This window comes from Pantherophis guttatus, chromosome 5, assembly GCF_059756535.1.
Source record: "Pantherophis guttatus breed Tessera chromosome 5, ASM5975653v1, whole genome shotgun sequence".
Classification (NCBI taxonomy): Eukaryota; Metazoa; Chordata; class Lepidosauria; order Squamata; family Colubridae; genus Pantherophis; species Pantherophis guttatus.
The window spans coordinates 74,562,840-74,586,203 of NC_142067.1; the positions used below are offsets into that span (position 1 = coordinate 74,562,840).

Genomic DNA, 23,364 nt, shown 5'->3' on the forward strand with positions numbered 1-23,364 from the left:
TTTGCGCTCTGAGGACCGGAAAGCCGAGTTTAACTTCCGGCGTACTCACAACGCGGCCGCCTGGGCGGTTAGGGCAGCTACCTCGGCTTCCTTCTTCAGCCGTGCCTGCTTAATCTGGCTCCGCCAACTTCACGAGCGCCTTCCCCCTGCGGATTCCCGCCTCCGCCAAGATGTCAACAAGCTGGTGGCGGCTACTGAATATACGGCAGATGCTTCGCTCAACGCCGCGAAGTTCGCTTCACGCGCCCTGGTGTCGTCCGTCACATCTCGCCGTCTATTATGGCTTAAAAATTGGAGAGCTGATGCCAAGTCTAGGTGGCGCCTCGCCTCGACTCCATATAAGGGTTCCCGCCTTTTTGGAGAAGCCTTAGACCCCATCCTTGTCGAGGACAAGGATAAACGGAAGGTGATGCCATCCTCGTATAAGAGGGCAGATCGTAGACCATCGTCCTACTTCACCAGGCAGCCCTTTCGGAACAACTCCGGTCCTTTGGGATCCTTCTCCTCAAGGCCCTATTCTCAAGGTTTCGACCGTTCCCTCGATAGATCCTCCTTCAGGGACCGTGGTCGAAAGGCCCCAGCACCCAAACGGCCATTTCGTGGTACGGGATCCCGTACCTTTCGAAGAGGGAAGTGACTACATCCATCTCCCCATTGGCGGCCATCTGACTCATTTTCTTCCCCAGTGGGAGATCTCGACGTCGGACGCCTGGGTGCTCCAGACAATTCGTCTGGGACTTACTCTGGAGTTTCGTTCAAGACCTCCCTCTCACTTCGTACAATGCCCTATTTCCCCCAACCTGGACAAGCGCCAGCTAATGGAGGCAGAAATCCATCACCTGCTTCAAATTCAAGCCATCGAACCGGTTCCCCACCATCATTGCGGGAACGGCTTCTATTCAATTTTCTTCCTGGTTCCCAAGGCGTCAGGGGGCCACAGGGGCATCTTAGACCTCAAGAGGCTGAACGAATTTATAGTATACCATCAGTTCAAGATGGAGTCCCTCCGTTCGATTCTGGCTTCCATTCGACCAACGGACTGGATGACCTCTATCGATTTGAAAGAAGCGTACCTCCACGTACCCATACGGCTATCCCATCGTCATTTTCTACGCTTCGCCTACAACAACAGGCATTACCAATACAGAGCAATGCCCTTCTGCCTCTCCTCCGCCCCAAGGACCTTTACAAAGCTCCTGGCAGCAGTGGCGGCCCATCTACGTCAACATCCGGTCCGGCTCCACTGCTACTTGGACGATATCCTAGTGCTCTCCCCTTCTCCGGCCCGGGCATCCCGAGACCTAGAAGTGGTGTGTCGCTGCCTTCGTCATCATGGCTTCTCCCTCAACATTCCGAAGAGCCAACTGCAGCCCACTACTCGCATCCTTCACCTAGGGACAATGATAGATTCCGTAAGGGGCCAGGTGTTCCTGTCAGCGGACCGGTGTTCCAGCCTCCAGTCATTAACATCCCAGGTCCTCTCCTCTCGGAAGGTGACCTTGCTGCTCCTGTCCCGCCTGCTCGGCAAAATGATTTCCTGCCTGTCTGTTGTCCCTTGGGTGAGATTCCATTCCCGCCAGCTCCAATGGTTCCTCCTCCCCTTTCAGAGAGCCAGGAAAAGCAACTCTTCCGCACAAGTTTCCCTCCCGCCAGAGGTCTCAAGGTCTCTCCTCTGGTGGTCCTCCCAGAGCCTACATCAGGGCAGCTACTTCCAGAATCTACAGCGCCTGGTAGTGACAACGGACGCCAGCCTGACGGGATGGGGAGGTCATCTTCTATCCCACGTTGCCCAGGGAACGTGGTCAGCAGAGGAGAGCCTCAACGGGACCAACTGGTTGGAACTCCGTGCGATCCGCCTCTCCCTCCAACGGTTCCAGCAGATTGTGTCGGGGCACCATGTCCTGATACGCACAGACAATGTAACAGCAAAGGCGCACGTGAACCGCCAGGGGGGGACTCGCTTGGGTCCATTGATGGAGGAAACGACCCTACTGCTGATCTGGGCGGAGACGCACGTCCTGTCCCTTGTGGCGGAGCACATCGCCGGGACCACGAACATCACAGCGGACTGGCTCAGCAGACAACACTTGGACCACGCCGAGTGGCGACTTCACCCAGATCTGTTCACCGAGATCGTCCGCAGATTCGGCACGCCTCTAATCGATCTATTTGCCAGCCGCGACAACACTCACCTCCCCAGGTTCTTCTCCCGGTACCAGTGCCCTCAGGCGGAGGGAGTCGACGCCCTCGCCTCTCCCTGGCCCAGGGGTCTCCTCTATGCCTTTCCCCCTCTACCGCTCCTTCCTCGTCTGATCCGCAGGATAATAGCAGACAGGGCAGACGTCGTTCTGGTCGCACCCCACTGGCCTCGGAGGTCCTGGTTTGTGGATCTGATGGACCTGTCGGTGGCACGGCCATGGAGGATTCCAGCGGACAGGATCATCCTCAGCCAGGGGGTCATTCTGCACCCAGACCCGCAGTGGTTGCAGTTGACCGCCTGGCGCTTGAACGGATCTTGCTAAGGAGAGCCAACGTGCCTAGCAATGCGATCCCCACGATTCAGGCGTCAAGACGGCCGTCAACATGCCGCATTTATAATGCAACCTGGAACTCCTTCTGCTCCTGGTGTGCTAAATCCCACCTGGATCCAACGTCTGCTTCTGTTCCCGAAGTGCTGGGATTCCTTCAGCGGGGCATGGACAAGCACCTTGCGCCTAACACTCTTCGTCGTCAAGTTGCTGCACTTAGTACGGTCTTTTCGACTTCTGCAAAGCTTCCTCTCTCCCAAGACCCTACGATTCGCGACTTTCTGCGAGGGGCATCCAACCTGCGCCCTCCTGTTATACATCGATACCCGACCTGGGATTTGACTCTGGTCCTTCAGGCCCTCATGCACCCTCCATTTGAGCCTCTCGCCTCCATCAGCCTCCGCTTTCTGACACTTAAGGTGGCGTTTCTGGTCGCGATTACTTCAGCTCGCCGTGTATCCGAACTAGCTGCCCTGTCTGTGAGAAGCGACCTTTGTGTCTTCCATACGAATCGCGTGGTACTAAGACTAGACCCCTCATTCCTGCCTAAAGTAAATTCCACATTCCATCGAGCCCAGGAATTAATCCTTCCGGACTTCTGCCCCGAACCTCGACATCCTCGGGAAGCAGACTGGCACCTCTTAGATGTCCGACGGGCCCTGCGCCGATATATTAAACGAACACAGCATTTCCGGAAATCAGAATCGCTCTTCGTTTCCTTTCTGCCCTCCTCCATGGGCCGGAAGGTATCCTCCACAACCATTGGGAGGTGGATTAAGTCCTGCATCTCCAAGGCTTATTCAGCTCGGAACAGACCAATTCCGCAGAGGATTCTTCCACATTCTACCAGGAGCGCCGCCACAATGGCCGCCTGGGCCACTAATGCCTCCATCTCTGACATCTGCAGAGCGGCCACCTGGTCATCCTTGAATCCCTTCATCCGGCACTACAAGGTGGACTCCTTTGCCTTGGCGGAGGCATCCTTTGGCCGTCGGGTGCTCCAAGCTGTATGCAACTCTTCAGACAATGCGCAGCAGCCAGTCACCCTCCCTGTATAAACTTGCTTGGGTAAATCCCGAAGCTTTGGATTCTCCAAGCTGCGCGTTGGAGAATGGATGTTGCTTACCTGAACGTCCCTTCTCGACGCACAGCTGGAGAATCCAACCCACCCAGCTTGGCTGCTGAACCTTTCTTCTTTACGCTCTACTGCTCCTTACTTCGTGAACAAAACTGGGACTCTGTTGAGCAAGTGGGCGTGTCTGAAGAGAAATCTCTTAAAGGAGCACACTCAGTGTAGGCTACCCAACTACTGAACTACCCGAAGCTTTGGATTCTCCAGCTGCGCGTCGAGAAGGGACGTTCAGGTAAGCAACGTCCGACTTTTTCCAGCCCAAATTCATAAGTGCAAGAATGGGCCCCTAATGGTGTCATGACATAAAAGTAACATAGAAAAAGGAAGGGCCAATGGAGTGAAAAGTAAGAGCTACCAGCATTGCTGCTCATAAGCCACTTATTATTGGCTCAACAGTAGTAACACACACTGCAAGTCTTCCTGGCAATTGCTTGTTAGTCTCTTCTTGACTTCTCCTTCCTACTTATAAAGATAAAGATAATAAAACTGCCATATCTGGGCTGTGGAGGTCCAGATAACCACTATATAATAAAGAGAAAGAACCCAAACACAAATATAGTATACCTAGGATATCTTTCAAATAGCTACTTTAAAAAGTAGTTCTGGTAACAGAACTACCAGTACCCATCTGACAAAATCCTTTTTTGATTGAAATCAATCATAAAAGCCCAGACCAGCACAATACCGCTGAGAAAGAAAAACAAGAAATCCAAGAAACCAGCATGGCTGCACAAAGATCTCTCTGACAAATTGAAAGACAAAAAGGACAAGTACAAAAAATGGAAAGAGGAACACATAACTAAGGCAGAATATCAGCACATAGCCAGAATCTGCAAAGACGAAGTCAGGAAAGCAAAGATTCAGAATGAACAAAGATTTGCAACAAAAGTCAAAGATAATAAAAAAAAGTTTCTTCCAAAATATAAATAACAAGAAAAAAAATCAAGGAAACAGTTGTCCACTAAAGAGAGAAGATGACAAGGAAGTAACAGGTAACAGAGAGAAAGCAGAGCTGCTTAACTCATTCTTTGCATCAGTCTTCACGCAAAAAGAAACTATAGCCCAACCTACCAGAAACATAACTGTAAAAGACAGACTAGCAATAAAAGTTAAAATAATCAAAAATAATAATAATAAGAGAATACCTGTCTGATCTTGATGAATACAAATCACCAGGACCTGATGGATTACATTCCAGAGTTCTAAAAGAGCTGGCAGATGTCATCTCAGGACCACTGCACCACATCTTTCAAAAATCCTGGAACACCGGGGAACTACCAGAGAACTGAAAAAGAGCTGATGTGGTTCCCATCTTCAAAAAAGAAAAAAAAAACCAGACCCAGGAAATTACAGACCAATCAGTCTAACATCAATACCCAGGAAGATACTGGAAAAGATAATAAAAAAACAGATCTGACAACACCTAGAAATGAGTAAAGTAATAACTAGCAGTCGGCATGGGTTTGTTTAAAACAGATCATGCCAAATCAATCTTATCTCATTCTTCAACATAGTGACTAAATTAGTAGACCAGTGAAATACTGTGGACATAATATACTTAGACTTCAGCAAGGCATTTGACAAAGTAGACCACAACCTACTTCTTCGTAAGCTAGAAAAAAGTGGAATAGATAGATTCCAGATAGATTCGCAACTGGCTGACAAACCGTACTCAACGAGTAGTCCTTAATGGGTCTAAGTCTACATGGAGAGACATAAGCAGTGGGGTATCACAAGGTTCCGTCTTAGGTCCTGTACTCTTCAATATCTTCATAAACAACTTAGATGAGGGAATAGAAGGGGAATTTACCAAATTTGCAGATGATACTAAGCTGGCAGGAATAGCTAACACTCTAGAACAGGCATCCTCAAACTACGGCCAGCGGGATGGATCTGGCCCACCAAAACCATTAATCTGGCCCGCGCGGATCACGGGGCTGCCCTGCCCACATTGCCACACACACATCCAGCCCCCACCCTTCGGCCAAGTGCAGGACTTACATTTGCAAGGGCCGGCAAAGTGCTTCAGCGGGCCAGTAGAGTGCTTCTGGGGGGTGGGGGAGGCCAAAAAAGGGGTGGGGGGAGGCCCCAGAAAGCATCAATGCCCCCTGGTTTTGGCCATTAGAGTGCTTCTGAGGGGGACGGGGAAGGCCAAAAACGGGCCGCGCCTTTTGCCAGCCAAGGAAAGAACTCAAAGATTTGCCAGGGACTTCAGTCCACTGTCACTCCATTGGGGAGGAGGAAACCGAAGGGTCCAAATGGGAGAGGCTGTGCCTGCTGCGTAATTACACCACGCAATGCTTTGTGGAGGCAGCTTTGCTCCCGAGGAAAGCCCGCTGGAATGGCAGCGGCAGCACATGGCTGCAAGAGGAAGAGAGGCCAGGTGAGACCCAGACGCTTTCCAGCTCCCCTCATCCCAGAAGCATCAACCTTGCACTCTCCCCTCTTTGCTAGCAGCTGCCCTGTTTTTCACACGAGGTTGCCAAGGAGCGAGGAAGGAGAGGGCTGTCTTCCTCTTGCAGCCACATGTGCTGCTGCTGCTGTTCCAGAGGGCTGCCTCAAGAGTGAGGGAGAATAAAGACGCCAGCCGGCAGGAAAAAGATTCATTTGCTTGCTTTGTTCTTCCGTCTCCCCTCTTGCAATAAGGAAGGGAGCCTCATCCTAAATTCTGCTGGGTTTGCGTGGGGGCTGCGCAAGGGGCGTAGCAGGGAGATGCATTCCGTCCCCACTAGGGGAGATTATCTTGCTGGCATGGGGGATTCCGGAGACTTGGCTGTGGGGAGGGGGAAGGGAAGGGCCGGGAAATGTGCCTATTGTGTGGGTTGCTTTGTATTTTTTTTCTTTTTTTTTTAATTGAAAAAGTTTTACAATTACATTTTCTCCCCAGTTTCCCCCCCCCCAACCCTCCCTGACCTCCCTAACCCTCCCTAACCCCCCTAGCCCACCCCTCCCCCCCGGACTTCCACAAAATATAATCCAAATCAAAATCCCCTTTTTATAAAACTTGAACCCCTCCACCCCCTGTATATTTTTCACATCTTCACAAAATTCAAATATTCTATCTCTATATAATACTTTCAGTTAAAAGCTATCTGATATTTCCTAGTTTGATATTTATTCTGCACATAATCTATCCACTTTTTCCACTCCCATACATAAGTCTCTTGTGAGCAATCTTTTAAATATGCTGAAATCTTTGCCATCTCTGCAAAGCTGGCCATCTTCAAAGTCCATTCATCAATAGTAGGCATAGCTTCATTTTTCCAATATTGACCTATCAGTAATCTCGCTGCTGTTATCATATACAATATCAACTTTGTTTCACCCAATGTAAAACCCTTAACTATACCCAATAAAGACAATTGTGGAGAAAACTGATTTTTTTTCTTCAAAACATTCTGCATAACCCACCAAATTTTTATCCAAAAAGCCTTCACTTTCTTACAAGTCCACCACACATGATAATATGTGGCATCTAGGCAATCACATCTCCAGCATTTTGGTTGAACATTAGGGTACATGCACGACAATTTCTTAGGATCTAAATGCCAACTATAAAACATTTTATAAAAATTTCCCTCAAATTCTGCGACTGTGTAAATTTAACATTCTGAACCCATATTTTTTCCCATGTTTCCAACATCACTGGTTCTGCAAAATTTTGTGCCCACTTTATCATGCAATCTTTAACCAATTCAGTTTCTGAATCCCTTTCTAACAAAACATTATAAACCCTTTTAATATGCATTGGACCTTTCTCTTTTATATGTCTAACCAATTCTTCCTCATGCATCATTATACCAGTTTTTGGTCCTCTTTCCATCTCAATTGAAGTTGATTATACTGTAACCAAGTTAAATTAATTCCTTCTTCCAACAGCATTTCTAAAGTCTTCAGCTGCCATCTGCCCGCATCTGCAAAAAGAACTTCTTTATATAAAACCCCCCCGAGTGACATTATATTTGTATTCCACATGATATGACCAAGATCCAGCCATAACGATATTTTGTAATCCCATTTGAGTCGATGCTTCTTCCAAACTCTCATCAAAGAGTCTCTAAGTATGTGGCTTTTAAATACTTTATCCACTTTGTTCTCATAAAATAAATAAGCATGCCAACCAAATTCAAGATCAAAACTTTCTATATTCAATATTCCAGTCTTTTTCCTTCCAAACCAATCACTTGCTTGCGTCAAAGCTGCTGCTTCATAATATAATTGTAGGTTTGGAAGTTTAAGGCCTCCCCTTTCTGGAACATCTTGCATAATTTTCAGTTTAACTCTCGGCTTTTTCTCATTCCAGACAAACTTATTCAGTCCTCTTTGCCATTCTCTCAGTTGTTTATCACTTTTAACCACCGGAATCATTTGAAACAAAAAAAGAAATCTTGGCAAAATGTTCATCTTAACTGCTGCTATTCTTCCAAGTAAAGACAGCTGCAGTTTTTTCCAGGTCTCCATATTTTTCTGTACGTCTCGCCACAACACCTCATAATTATTTTGGAACAATTTCATATTTGATTCTGCAACTTGAACTCCTAGATATTTGACCTTTGGTACTATCTCAAAACCTGCCTTGCTTTCAAGTTCCTGTTTTCGATCTTGTGTCATATTTTTAACTATCATCTTAGTTTTTTTCTGGTTCAATCTAAATCCTGATACTGTACCATATTGTTCTATAATATCTTTCATCTGGATTATTGATTCCATCGGCTGTGTTAGGGTAACTACCAGATCATCTGCAAATGCCCTTATTCTGTAAACTGGAGTACTGCATCCAATTTTGGTCACCATATGATAGAAAAGATGTTGAGACTCTAGAAAAAGTGCAGATGAGAGCAACCAGGATGATTAGGGGACTGGAGACTAAAACATATGAAGAATGGTTACAGGAACTGGGCATGGCTAGTCTAGTGAAGAGAAGTACCAGGGGAGACATGATAGCAGTATTCCAATAATTGAGGGACTGCCACAGAGAGGAGTGGGTCAAGCTATTTTCCAAAGCACCTGAAGGCCAGACAAGGAATAATGGATGGAAACTGACCAAGGAAAGATTCAACCTAGAAATAAGGAGGAACTTTCTGACAGTGAGAACAATCAACCAATGGAACAGCTTCCCCTCGGAAGTTGTGGGAGCTTCATCACTTGAGAAGAGATTGGACTGCGATTTGTCAGAAATGGTGTAGGGTCTCCTGCTTGAGCAGGAGGTTGGACTAAATGACCTATAAGGTCCCTTTCGACTTTGTTTATCTAATCTAATCTGTGCAAATCAAAAAAGCAGTCTTAACACTCTTGGAAAAAAATACGAAATCTGTATTTTTAAGGACCCATGAAAGATCTGACAAGCATTATGAAAAATGCTGGTTAGGCATTCTCCTGCAGCCTTAGACAAAATGGCCTTGGAGGGGAGTTCTCAGTTATCCATAGAAAGTACCCACAGTAACCTAAAATAGCTAATAGGAAAATTGGGATATTCCCATCCCCTGATAGCATCAGTATTGACATTTATTGGAGAAGTATGCCAAATTGTATCCATGGATACAAGAAAGGAAAACTATATTTAAATTAATAGCTATGGATGACTCTTCATCCCCAACCTCATAGTGGGCTGGGGATGAATCAAAGCAAAGTCATGTAGATATGGCAGAAGAAAGAAGTGAGTACTAGGTTATATTAGAGGAAGAGTTCTAAAGGGGAGAGATTAAGGTCTGAATGCAGAAGGTAAAACAGAAGGAGGAAAGGATATTTTATGGTGGCTGAAGAATTGAAGGAAAATCTTTTGGGGTTCAGGCCCATTGTTGCAATGCCAGTAATTAATTCTTTATGTGACTGTCCTATTTTCTTTATCCTGCTATCCTTATCTGTTGCAGCCAAAGTAGGATTGTATTTGCATTGTCTCATCAATGGAGGGCTCCATTTGAGAGGTTTATCTTTGGACCCAGAAAACTTTATTGATTCCCCTATGCACACATATTGGCCATTATAATAAGGATGTGGGAATTGAAATTGAATATTTCAAGTTTTTCCCCAGCTTTCCAGAACTGTTGAATCTGCAATGTTAGTTTCATATGAGAGCTGACCATGAGAAACTCTCCAAACATCACTCCTTTTTATTTTTCTATTCTTTGTTTAATATGACATAAGCCAAAAGAAGAGAGATGATATGCACAATAGCCAGCTTGTTTATTATTAGTGGAAATAATCTCTATTTGACTTTTTAATTAATTTTTTTCTGATACCAGCTCATACTGTATACTATGAATGGATGTGTTAATGCAATTTATTTAATGGGGGAAATTATAGATATTTCAAATTTTTTAGAAATTGGGATAAATAGCAGTGAGAGTACCACTTCAAATCAATAGATAGTTGAAATATGTACATCCCTGTATCCACTTCTAAAATATTTCACTGGAAGAAAACAAACTTGAAGGATATTATAAAGTTATATCACACTCCTACAGACAGGAGGTTGAACAACTAGCCTCGTGGTGTCACCGGAACAATCTGGAACTGAACACACTCAAAACTGTAGAAATGCTGGTAGACTTTAGGAGAAACCCTTCCATACTTCCACCTCTCACAATACTAGACAACACAGTATCAACAGTAGAAATCTTCAATTTTATTTATTTATTATTATTATTTTGCTTTAATTTATATGCCGCCCTTCTCTGGAGACTCAGGGCGGCTTACAATGCGTTAAGCAATAGCCTTCATACTTTTGTATATTTATACAAAGTCAGCTTATTGCCCCCACAATCTGGGTCCTCATTTCATCTACCTTTGAAAGGATGGAAGGCTGAGTCAACCTTGAGCCTGGTGAGATTTGAATTTGCAGTAATTGCAAGCAGCAGATGTTAATAACAGTTAATAACAGTGCTTTTAGTCCACTGTACTACAGGCTCATTTCTAGGTTCTACCATATTGCAAGATCTAAAATGGACAGCTAACATCAAAAACGTCATCAAAAAAGCACAATAAAGAATGTTCTTTCTGCGCCAACTCAGAAAGCTCAAACTGCCCAAGGAGCTGCTGATACGGTTCTACAGAGGAATTATTGAGTCTGTCATCTGCACCTCTATAACTGTCTGGTTTGGCTCTGCAACCCAACAAGACACTGCAGAAAAAACAATTGCTACCAACCTGCCTTCCATAGAGGACCTGTATACTGCACAAGTCAAAAAGAGGGCTGTGAAAATATTTACAGACCCCTCACATCCTGGACATAAACTGTTTCAACTCCTACCCTCAAAACGACACTATAGAGCACTGCACACCAGAACAACTAGACACAAGAGCAGTTTTTTCCCAAATGCCATCACTCTGCTAAACAAATAATTCCCTCAACACTGTCAAACTATTTATTAAGTCTGCACTACTATTAATCTTCTCATCATTCCCACCACCACCCATCTCCTTCCATTTATGACTGTATGACTTTTGTTGCTTGTATCCTTGCGATTTATATTGATATTGTTTCCGAATTGCTTATTTGTACCCTATGACTATCATTAAGTGTTGTACCTTATGATTCTTGATGAACGTATCTTTTCTTTTATGTACACTGAGAGCATATGCACCAAGAGTTATGTGTCCAATCACACTTGGCCAATAAAAAGTTTTAATTCTAATTCTAATTCTCCTTAAGATTTAACTTTTTTTAAAAAAATCATCAAGTAATATTGGTGGAAGCAAGCAGCAATAAACTCATATGTGATAACTTCCACAACTGACAATTTATTTTGCTCTCTTTTTTCATAATCTGACCTTTCCCATCTTCTAGACTTTGACGGCACCGGCTCCATTTGCAGGTGAAACAAGCTGTCAGTGCAAAGCTCCTCATGAGAAGTTAACCATTGCTCAGGCCCATCTTGGAACACCAGGTATTATGCATTTTAAATTAATTTTGGAATGGATTTCAACTACATTAGTCCAGTGCCTCAACTTCCCAGCAGACTGGCCTTTGTAGTCCCAATCTATCTATCTATCTATCTATCTATCTATTTATTTATTTATTTATTTATTTATTTATTTATTTATTTATAGGGTTGCCAGGTGTCCACTATTTGAGCGGACAGTCCACTTTTTTCACATTATATTCACTATTTTTTTTTACAAAATAGTGGACATTTTTTTTATTCAAAAGCTTTATGATGAAATGGTACGTAATCTAAAGCTGTACAGTGTAAGAAAATAAGGATAGGAAAATCACGTTTTGTCTTTTTTTTCATAAATTAGAATGAGACAAAGATAGAATGCTCATTGCAATAATCACATTTTATACAACAGCGCAAAAATGCATTAAAGCAGTTATCTTTTGATATTGAAAATGTAGTGCTGAAGGTTTTTGCCAAATTTTCTAATTCTGTGAAGAAACGAGAAGAATTGAAATCATTTTTTGAGTTTTGTGAGTCAGAATTCCATGAAGTTTTGCGCCATGTTCCAACACGTTGGTTAAGTTTGTTTAAAGCGGTCAAAAGACTTCTTTTAAACTGGATACTTCTAAAATCGTATTTTATTTCTCTTGGATCTAATGAGTGCCATAAGGTTATCTGGAACCTTATTTCGGATCAGGAAAATGAACTCGCAAAGGACGATGAACCAACAATTTCAGAATTGTATTTATATTTCACGCACTTCTTCATGTCAATAATGCAAGACACCCTACTGAAGCTGGAAAGCAAGAAAATTCTTGCATGTGATCTTCACATTATCATGTGTAAGCTGCGTGATTCTTTGCAAAAAAAAATACGATGAGCAGTTTTTTGGAATGAAAGTTTTATTTACTTTACATAAAAAACATTTGCCTGAGAATGCCATGCAAAAGTTCAAGAAAGAAGCCATCAACGTGTATCAAAGAGCCATTGCATACCTAGAAAAGTGGTATAATTTCACCGATTCAGTATATGAGACGCTAAATTGTTTCAATCTAATTGATCGCAATAATCCTCCAATTTAGAAGAAATGACGAACATCTGGTTATTATCACCATGGAGAGAAGAACTTCCACCCAACACTCTCTTCGATGAAATTTCTGCCTTAGAAGAAGTTTATGTTCATCTGCAGGGCGATTCATCCCTTGATAAGTGGACGTACTTTTTCAAGAAAGAGCCAGCTCCGAGTTTACTGAAACTGTTCCAGTATTGTGCATCAATTCCAGTATCAAATGCAAACATTGAACGAATTTTCAGCGTCATGGGAAATTTGTGGACTGACGAACGTAACTGACTGCTTGTATCAGTTCGAAGTGAACTTTGTATATTTTTTAATATTTCTCAACATTGTACTGAAATTAAAGAATTATTCCTTAAACACAAAGAATTGATCAAAGCTGCGCAGTCAAATAAAAAAAACACACGACAGCAAAGTAAAATGTAATTTAATATTTTACATATTATTATAATATATTTGATGTTTTGAATTTTAAGTAAAGTTTTGAAGTGATTATTTTAATACGTGTTAAAATGTTTGTAAGAAAATATATAATTTAATTGTAAATTTTTTTTAATTTTTTTACTACTTAACACCCCCCTCCCCGTTTGTCCGCTACTTTTTGGAAGCAGACCTGGCAATCCTATTTATTTATTTATTTATTTATTTTGTCGCATTTCTATGCCGCCCAACTCCCAAGGGACTCTAAAGCACTCTCCCTCATCTAAGGGGCACCAGTTGGGAAAACTGGAATAAAGTAAAGGTAGTCCTTGCCATACAATGTTTTAGTGACTGTTCAAAGTTACAGTGGCACTAAAAAAGTGACTTATGATCATTTTTTACACTTACAATCGTTGCAGCATCTCCATGATCACTTCATCAAAAATTCGGAAGCTTGGCAACTGGTTCATATTTATGACAGTTGCAGTGTCCTGGGATCTGAGATCATATTCTGTGACCTTCTGACTTTATTTTTATTGTTCGTTTTGTTTTTAATTCTATGTTAACCACTTGGAATTGCTTTTTGCAGTTTTGACAGCCATACAAAATAAATAAGTAAATTAAAAATCTGAACATATTTAAAAGCAGCTCTGCCAATAGGCATACTGAAACAATCACCTCAGAAACAGATGTTGGGGTGACAGGGGTAGCAGAAATAGCTCTGCTATTCCTTCTGGGTCCTCCTGCTCACTCTTCCCCTTTGGGGATGACAGAGGTCTGTATTCTACACACAATTAGCCAGATTAGCTTGCTGCCCTCACAATCCTATCCCATAACAAATTCAGCTCTCTTTTAAGGCATGATTCCTTGGATCATCTTTTCAGAGATATTTCCTGATCAATTTCCACAATACCTCAATTGTTAAAGTTACAGGGCCTCAGATAATTTTTGTGTCATAAAATATTGTATAAAATTTGCCAAATTTGAACTGCATAGAAGTCATGGGTTCCAGATTTCGGGCACATTCTGTAAATTATCCCAGTTGATATACTTTGGTCCAAAAAGGTTGTCCTGTGGTGCACCATATCACCCAGTTAAAGGTTACAGGAAAGAAAGTTTTAGTAGTACATAGCTGAAAAAGTACCGCTGGCTTCCGTTGCCACCAGACGGTCCTCCGTGACCGCCAGCCCCGTTGCCTGTAAAGAGCCGCCTTTACATCTGAAAGGCGGCTCGAAAAACTCCATTTCCTGATGGAAATGTGAGCCAGAGCAGACGAGGGCAGGTAGAGCCCTCTGCGAAGTCCCCAGAGTTTTTTTTTTTTATTCTTGGGGACGAGCAGAGCGGGGCTCCCTATTTTCGCTCGCCGCTGCTCCAGGCTTGGGGAGGACTCTGCCTTTTTGCAGAGCTAGGCGCCAGGACCGGACCAACTAATAAAATAACAGATGGTTTAGTTAAAGAGAGCGAGACTTGTACCTGGGACCCTAAATCGCAAGTATTTTTAATGATTTTACAAGTGTTTCTAATTGAACTGAAAAAATAAGTTTAAAATGGTGACTGCTGAGGCTTGAGAAGAAAGCCGAAAGTGAAAGTCCTTCCGTAATAAGCTACACAGTAGCGAAATATATAGTGCCGGCTAGACTAGAAGGAAAATATCCATTTTAAGTTTCTTTTTTCTTGGAGATCTGTATTTGATCTTGTTTGGGGAAAAGTTTTCTTTAAAAAAAAAAAGAGCTTTTTTGTGTGGCAGGATGGCGTTAAAATTAATAAAGCTTGATAAACAAGCAGTGGGGGGGTGCTCCCCCATCCACAATTATCTGAACAAGCTTTGAGCCTACAGACTCTGCAGAATGGTTTTAATTTAAAAGAATTTCTTCAGGAGGAAATGGCAAAATATCATGAGACTGTGAACCAGAAATTTGAAAAATTAAGGCAGGAAATTAAAGAAATGATACAACTACAACTAATCTGCAACGAAAGATTGTAACAGTGACTAATGCTTTTTCAGAAGTTGTCATAAAGATGGATACAAATATCAAATTATTAGAGTCTAAAATTGAGGAAGTTGATGATAAGATTTATAATTTGGACAATAAAATACAAAGAATTGAAAATGATTTGATAAATATTCAAGACAATAGTTTAGAAGTAAAGTCTAAAAAGGAAGCTGGTCACGAGACTTACAATGCAGAAGATATAAAGCAAGGGATTGAAAAAGAAGTTGTAATGATGCAATACAGGCTCACAGAATTTGCGATCAGAATGAGAGGATTACAGGAAAATAATAGAGATGATCTAAGAAAAATATCTGCTCAAGTTCTGGCTGGGATTTTAAAGGTTCATCCTGAGGAGGTATCTTGTAAGATTGACAAGGCCTATAGAGTAAATTCTTGGATTGCAAAGCAAAGGCAACTGCCTAGAGATGTGGTGATTTACTTCACAGATAAAGAAATAAGAAATGATATTGTGCAAAAATCCTTTAATTCTACTCCACAATTGTATGGAAGAAAGATCTGGATATATAAAGAATTGCCGCCTAAGATGTTAAAAGATAGAAAGAAATTTGGACTTTTGGTGACTGAGCTAAAAAAACAAAATATTTCATTCAGGTGGGATGTTCCAGTTGGTATAATATTGAGATATCAAGGAGAAAGATATCAGCTAAATACTATTGAAAAAGCGGAAGAATTTTACTACAAGGTCCTCAAAAAGCAAAATCAACAAGAGATAGAAATTCAAGAAAAGCAGAAGGAGGTGGAAGTAATGAAGAAACAACAAGTTACAGAGGTCTCTACAGATGAGCCGCTTTTGGATTCTCTTTCAGAGGTCTCAGCTGGACTATTTAATACAAGAGAGGCAGCTCTGGATTCTAATGTAACGACTTATCAAGTCACAAACCAGCATGGAAATCAATCAGATGATATACAATTTATAGAACCAGAATGGAGATTTAAGCCACAAAAGCAAAACCAACAAGATCAAGTTATAGATCAGCATGAAAGCCAAATAGTTGATATACAATTTACAGAAAGGAACTCAGGATGGAGATCCAACCCACAAAAAGTCAAGAAAAGAAGAAGCAGGTCTCACAAAAACAAAAACTTCTAAACTAAACAACAGTGTAATGCCAGTTATTTAAGAGATGATTGAATATATGAAAAGATAATCGACAAAGTATTGGTTTATATTATCCTGAGGAGAGTGACAGACCTCTGCAGTGCAGTACTTTTGGGATGTGAAAAGGGCCTTAAACTGAATGGAATGGAACTATCTTTTTTTGGATTCTTTGATAAATATACTACGTTTATGCTGAGTTACAAGGCAAGAGAGTTATGGGATTGGGGCATGCAGAAGATCTGGTTGTTACCCTATTACAGTGGTTGGAATTAATAATTTGGATAAAAGATACCTTTACAGACACTATATGGAATACAAATACAAAGTCACTTGGGTGGTTGTTGTTGTTGTTTTATTATTATGAAGATATTTGCTATTGATGGGGGCAGATGGTAATTGAAGATACCGAATATACTGTTGGAATTAGGATGTGATGTTACCCTAACATGGGTGATGGAGTTTATAATCCAGCTGAAAGACATTACAGAAGATATTATATGGATTACAAGCCTAAAGTCTTTTTAAGAGGATTTTATTTACATAAGGGAATATTTTTTAGTGGAGTGGGCAGAAGAATAAAGATATTAAGAATTATTAAGTATGGTAGTCTTGTAGGAAAGTGGGTGGAGACAGGTTAGTTTATTGATTGTTTAGTTTAAGAAAAGGGATATTATGTTTAGATATGAATATATGTAAAAGATCTGAGTTAAGAGATATAACGATGGGGGTGAAGGAAATGGGTAGACTATGAACTGAATAAATGTTAAATTAGGATTTATTATATAGTTTTATAGCGGAAGGTTGTTTTGAAATGTTAGATTAATATACATAAAAGATTTGACTTATTATTATGCTAAATTAGGAGTTATTATATAATGTTATTGTAGAATGTCATTTTGAAATGTATAGTATAAGGGGGATATGATAATCTTATTAGAAAGAAAGCGTCAGCATATGGGGATGGAGTGAGGGGATGGTAAAGTATTATATAATCTGTTATGAATTTGGGTTTTATTATGAAGAAGTCACAGGGGGAGGGGAGGAGGAGGGGGGTTAGGGAGGAGGGGGGAAAAAGGGGGAAAAAATTTGTATTTGAAAAACTTTTTCAATAAAAAAAAAAAAGTACCAAGAAATAAACATTTGAGTTACAAACGTGTGCATATGTTTCTCATTTTTGAAGAGCGCTTTCTGTTTTAGCTCTGCTATACAGAAGCAATCCAATTATGTAAATATCATTTGTAAACATTTTTTCATCTGGTAATTTAGGGAAAATCTCTTTGAGCTAAACTCATCTTCTAGTGATGATGTTGTACAGACTCCATGAAATAGAGCAAAGGAGCAATCTTTTCTTCTGGGATGCAAATCAAATTCCCACTCTGATCTAGGGCCCTGAAATTTCTTGGTGATCTTCTATCCAAGTAGCAACCTGGGTCTGACTCTCGTTAGTTTCTGAGCCCAGCCAAGATCACCCAGTCACTGTTTTTGGGGGGGGGGGTTTCATTCATGGAAAACAATTTTTCTAATATGGACTTTTTTATTGGGCTAAGCGGCTCAACCCTACCTGAATCTCTTCCTTGTATTTCTGAATAGATGTAGAAAATGTATCATTATAATCTGACTAGATTTGAGATAAATATCTGGTTTAACATGGAAATTGTTTCTTATGTTCATAGTGGACAGACCTGTCAGAGTCTATGCAGATGGAATATTTGATCTCTTCCATTCTGGTCATGCAAGAGCTCTCATGCAAGCCAAAACTCTGTTTCCTAATAGCTACTTATTAGTAGGAGGTAAGCCTGATATTTGAACAAAGATTACTTTTAGACTGATATTCTCTTTTATATAATTTGCTAAACAAGCCCAGGTTCACCGGTTCTGTGAGTTTTCTAATTTTAATTTACTGAAAAGCAAGTTTTTAGCTGTAACCTTTTCCTAAGAAATAGTAGGAAAGAACTAAAGTGCTTACAAATATCACATAAACAGTTTGTTAATCAATAATTTTTCTCTGATCCAGAAGATCTTTTTTCTGTTTGTAAAGCTCACCTGTAGAACTTGTAGAACCTATGAAATTGAGATAAGAAAAGAAATAAATTCAATATTACATATGATCAAGATCATTTTTGGATTCTTCTTTCTCAGATATTAAAAACAGAATGGAGGAATGGAATGTGGAATGGAGCCTACTGAATGTCATTTCATCCAAATTTATACACTGAAATATAATTGCTTTTTCCATTTGTTTGTATTAAGAGAAGACAATTGAACAACATGTCCCTATGACTGATATTCTGATATTTCTATAAGAAATCAGAACAATAATAATATCGAAAAAAAGAAATGCCATGAAAAATGTGGAAATGCTGAAATAAAACAATGGCCAGGCTAGCTTCCCTCAATTTCATTGCTATCTCTGTGTCTTGAGACAAATCTCAGACTTTCCAGCTAGTACTGCTAAGATAACTGCAAGAAAAGATTCACCATTCCACAATTGAAAAGCTTTGGGACTTACGTCTGAAAGAAACTCAGCTAGCAATTTTTCTGACTAACAAATCAGAGAAACAGCTATCCAACTTAGGATAGCTTTTAATGTAATGGCCATCCAATATAAGCAAGTTTTCAATTGTGAAATTGTGAAAATGTGATCAAGGGACTGAAAAATGTTTTCCAATTTTAGATTGCTACTTTTGTGATTTGGTATGACAACTATTGGCTTAAAACTCTGAAAATAGATTTGAATAATTTATAGCCAAAGAGATGCACTGAATTTTACAGAATCAGGGTTACTATTTTTGAAATCTTCTTGCATGTATGTCAGTTTGCAGTGATGATCTAACACATAAGTTTAAAGGTTTCACTGTAATGAATGAAGAAGAACGTTATGAGGCCCTCAGACACTGCCGCTATGTAGATGAAGTAATCAGAGATGCTCCATGGACACTCACAGCAGAGTTTTTGGAAAAGCATAAGGTATTTTTCTTTTCTTTTTTTTAACCTCATAAGCCAGTTTCATACTAGCGATGGTGCCAAATACTACATATTTGTTATGTTTATAAAGCATAGATGAACTCTAAACTGAGGTGTCCTTTGCCACCATCCCTAGTATATTAGTTCTGTAGTTCAGGTTGTAATTCAGTGGTAATAATTCTTTCCTTTTGTTTTTAGCTGTGATGGTAGCAACCATCTCCTTTCCTTTTCTTGTCTTCTTTTAAATGCTATGCATTCAGAATTTTAAAAAATGTAATTAGGATTTGAGGAAGCAACTATAATAAAAAGGGAAAATATCTTTTCAAACATCAACTCCGTTTCAGTAATAACAATGATAGCGCAACTGGATTAAAATACTGTATAAAATCTTCTTTCCATCCATTTATCTGTTACTTTAATAGGCCTTTCTTGTAGCATTCCAAGCCCTCAAATGTCCAAAATAGCGTAGCATTTAGCTTACCCAATAACATTTTACAGTGCTCTCTCGGCAGTTTATAAGGTAAGCATTATTTGCATATTGCCCCCAACAATCTGGGTCCTCATTTACCGACCTCGGAAGGATGGAAAGCTGAATCAACCTTGAGCCCTATCAGGATTGAACTCCAGATTATGGGCAGAGTTTGCCTGCAATACTGCACTTAACCACTACACAACCAGAGCTCCTAATAACCAAATTAACAATACAGTTGCAGAAAACTGGATTTTCTCCAAAAGGCTTATAATTATAAGCTGTATATAGAAGTTATTTACATATTTTGGATGAAACTGCAAGCATATATCCATAAAAAATCATACTGGTTCATTGAATTGTAAGGTTAGCTACCCTTCACTTACTATTACAAGTTTATGTCATCCATTTCTCAATAATATACAAAGCTCAAGTATATAAATAGCTATGACTGATCTCCCACTTATTTGGAATAACTTTATTAAGTTGTATTATATTAAGAAGTATAATAGTAAAAATGTCATTAAAATATTCTGAGATAAGTTAGCATGATTCTTTAGGTTTCAGCATGGTGACTATTTTGTATTACTGATGTGGTACTTAATATAATTGTAAACAGCTTAGATTCTTTAACTGATATTACATATATAACTAAAAGGTTTTGTATTTTCATGTGCTATACAGGTAGTCCTCGGGTTATGAATGTAATGGACCCAAGGATTAATGGGAGTGACTCTCATACTTTGAACAAGATCACTTCCTGCTTTCGCCAATATATTCAATAATCGAATGCGCAACACGTTAAGTGCACATGAGGTATCTCACAGTGGGGAAGGCCATGAGGGGGGGCTAGTGATGTAACAGGCCACCTACTTCAGGTAACCCAAGGCCTCCCCCGACCCACAGATATTTCATTCTCCATGCCCTGGGTTCCCCACAATTGCTTCACACACACCTCCATCCTGCCACACCGGGTGACTTACCTTATGAAGACCTGTCTCCTCTTCAGTTTGTTTCTTTGCCAGTTTCCTCCTTTCTCATCAGCAAAGGGCTTGACGAGGCCTATGGCAACAAAAAAGGAGGCCCAGAGGACTGCATGGTCTTTTGGGCCTCCTTTTTCATCGCTGGAGGCCTCATCAAGCAGATCACTGGTGAGAAAGGAGGCCTGGAAGGCCATGCATAGCCCTCCAGGCCTCCTTTCTCATCAGCAAAGCACTTGATGATTGCATCCTTTGAGGCTTCGGCAGCCCTTTTCAAAAAGCCTTTGCCAGTAGGAACAGAGCTTTGGAGGGACATGCCCCCTCCTCCCAAGCTCTTTGGTGCCAACAAAAGCTTTTTGCCAAAGCCTACAGGAACGCAATCTCCTTGCTTGCTTTGGCAAGGAAATGGCAAACAGAGGGAAGGCCTGAAGGATTGAAGCCTTCCCTCCGTTTGCAAACATCCAAGCCACAATTAGCAGAGAATAGAAGCCTAAAAGTGCAAGATCACACAAGATCAGTAGCACAAGATCTAACGCACCGTGAGATCATGTGAGATCAGTAGCACAAGATCTCGTGCTACTGATCTCGCATGATCTTGAGGTAAATTAGGCCTCTGTTCTCTGCAAATGCACCGAAAGCCTGAAGCAATGAAGCAGGCAAAGAAAGCATGAGAGAGAGGAGATCTTCGCAAGGTAAGCGAGTCTCCACAGGTGAAGTGCCTGTGAAGACCCGGCTGGGGTGGGGGGAATAGGCGGGGTGAATGTTGCAGAGCCTCTGCAGTAAGAGCGAACAACTGCCATGGTGCTGCAATATACATAATTTCAGGACTTGTTTGTAAACGCTAGGGGGCGCTTATTACGTAACTTCAAACGTTTGCTAAGGGAATGCTTGTAACCCAAGGATTACCTGTACAGTGATATAAATTCTATTACAATCATTTAAAATATCTTTACTTAAAATTTGTTTAGTAAGTAAGGAAAATAGGTTTTCAAAGTAAGGGACAACTTAATTTCCTTTTATTCTGTATTTTTAGATTGATTTTGTAGCCCATGATGATATTCCATATTCTTCTGCTGGTTCAGACGATGTTTACAAGCATATAAAGGAGGCAGGTAGGTACACTTTGCTGTTTCTTTAAGTAGCTAACCTCATTATTGTCTCAGATAACCATCAGACTGAAAAAATGTTTACTTCAGTGGACTTTTTAAAACCTTAAGTTTTAAGACCACAATAAAGATTTTAAAAAGCATCCTTGACAGGTGGCAAAATAGCCTTCCATTGATTACTGCCACTGAAGAGGAACCCATTACCTCTCTAGGTAATTGTTCCACTGCTGAATCAATTTTAATGATAGGATATATTTCTAAGATTCAGTTGGAATATGCCTTTCTGTAACTATTATTCTGCACTTGCACTCTGGAATAAAAGAAAACAGCCTTGACTTTCTTTGTGTGACATTCTCACATATTTGAAGAATGTTGTAGTTTCAGTCTCCTCAAACTTTTTCTGCCCAACTTTTTCAGAGTTTTTTCCTCTTATCTTCCCTATTGCCCTTCTAGTTTCTTTGAATCCTTCTTGTTGTGTGGTTCCCAGAATTGAATGCAACACTCAAAATAGGATCTGATCAAAGTAGAAAAAGTGAAATGATTACTTCTTGTGATTTGGAAACGATTCAGACTTAATTATACTTGCTTGTTTGGCAGCAAGTATACATTATACTGCTGATTCATTATCAGTTCTCCTAAATGTCATACTATCCAATCTATGCTTAACTAACTTACTAAGAATGTCATGAGATACTTCAACAAATGTTTTGCTAATGTCAAAGTATGACGGATCTATCACATTTCCACAATTTATTAAAATTGTGTGTGAGAGAGTGCTTTCAACTCAGTCTTGACTCTTGGCAATTGGCTATAACAGTCCATGCGGATTTCTTGGCAGTAGTTTTAGAAATAGTTTGCCCTCATCTACTTTGTAAAGCTGAGGAGAATAAATGGCTCAAAGTCACCAGTTGGTTTGTTGCCTAAGCAAGGACTAGAACACACAGTCTCCCTGCCGTAAACACTGTACCAAATTGACTCTCATTATAGAAATGACCCTATCCAATAACATTTAATTTTAATTTAATTTAATTTAATTTCCAATTTATATACTGCCCTTCTCCCTGAGGACTCAGGGCGGTGTACAGCCAAGATAAAAAACATAGAATACAAATATTAAAAGATTTAAAAATATATATAAATTTTGGCCCGAAAGTTAAAAAATCACAGACTAATTAAAAGAATTTAAAAATTTCTTCTTAAGCCAACCCGGCTTGCTGGAAAAGATGGGTTTTCAGGGAATGACGGAAGGCATTGAGGTCATGGATTCTCCTTATCTCTGGGGGCAACTGATTCCAGAGGGTGGGAGCCCCCACAGAGAAGGCCCTCCCCCTGGGGGCCACCAGCCTACATTGTTTGGCTGATGGCACCCTGAGGAGGCCCTCTCTGTGGGAGCGCATGGGTCGATGGGAGGTCGTCGGTAGCAGCAGGCGGTCTCGCAGATAGCTAGGCCCTATGCCATGGAGCACTTTAAAGGTGATAACCAACACCTTGAAGCGCACCCGGAAGACCACCGGGAGCCAGTGCAGCTCGCGCAGGAGCGGTGTTACATGGGAGCGCCATGTTGCTCCCATCACTACCCGCGCTGCTGCATTCTGGACCAGCTGGAGCCTCCGGGTACTCTTCAAGGGGAGCCCCATGTAGAGAGCGTTGCAGTAGTCAAGGCGAGAGGTGACGAGGGCGTGAGTGACTGTGCACA

At 41.0% G+C, this 23,364-nt stretch overlaps 1 protein-coding gene across 3 annotated transcripts in view; it reads left to right on the top strand.

Annotated features, from left to right (window-relative positions):
• Nucleotides 1-23,364, top strand: part of PCYT1B (phosphate cytidylyltransferase 1B, choline) — a 97,452-nt gene that overhangs the window by 46,098 nt on the left and 27,990 nt on the right. Inside the window, exons 2-5 of one of the 3 annotated variants that reach the window (XM_034433159.3) lie at nt 11,447-11,546; nt 17,823-17,939; nt 18,965-19,116; nt 21,596-21,674. In XM_034433159.3, the coding sequence (XP_034289050.1) occupies nt 11,447-11,546; nt 17,823-17,939; nt 18,965-19,116; nt 21,596-21,674 (448 nt within the window). The remainder of the gene's footprint in view (nt 1-11,446; nt 11,547-17,822; nt 17,940-18,964; nt 19,117-21,595; nt 21,675-23,364) is intronic. The other 2 variants (XM_034433160.3, XM_034433161.3) reach the window with 2 other exon arrangements.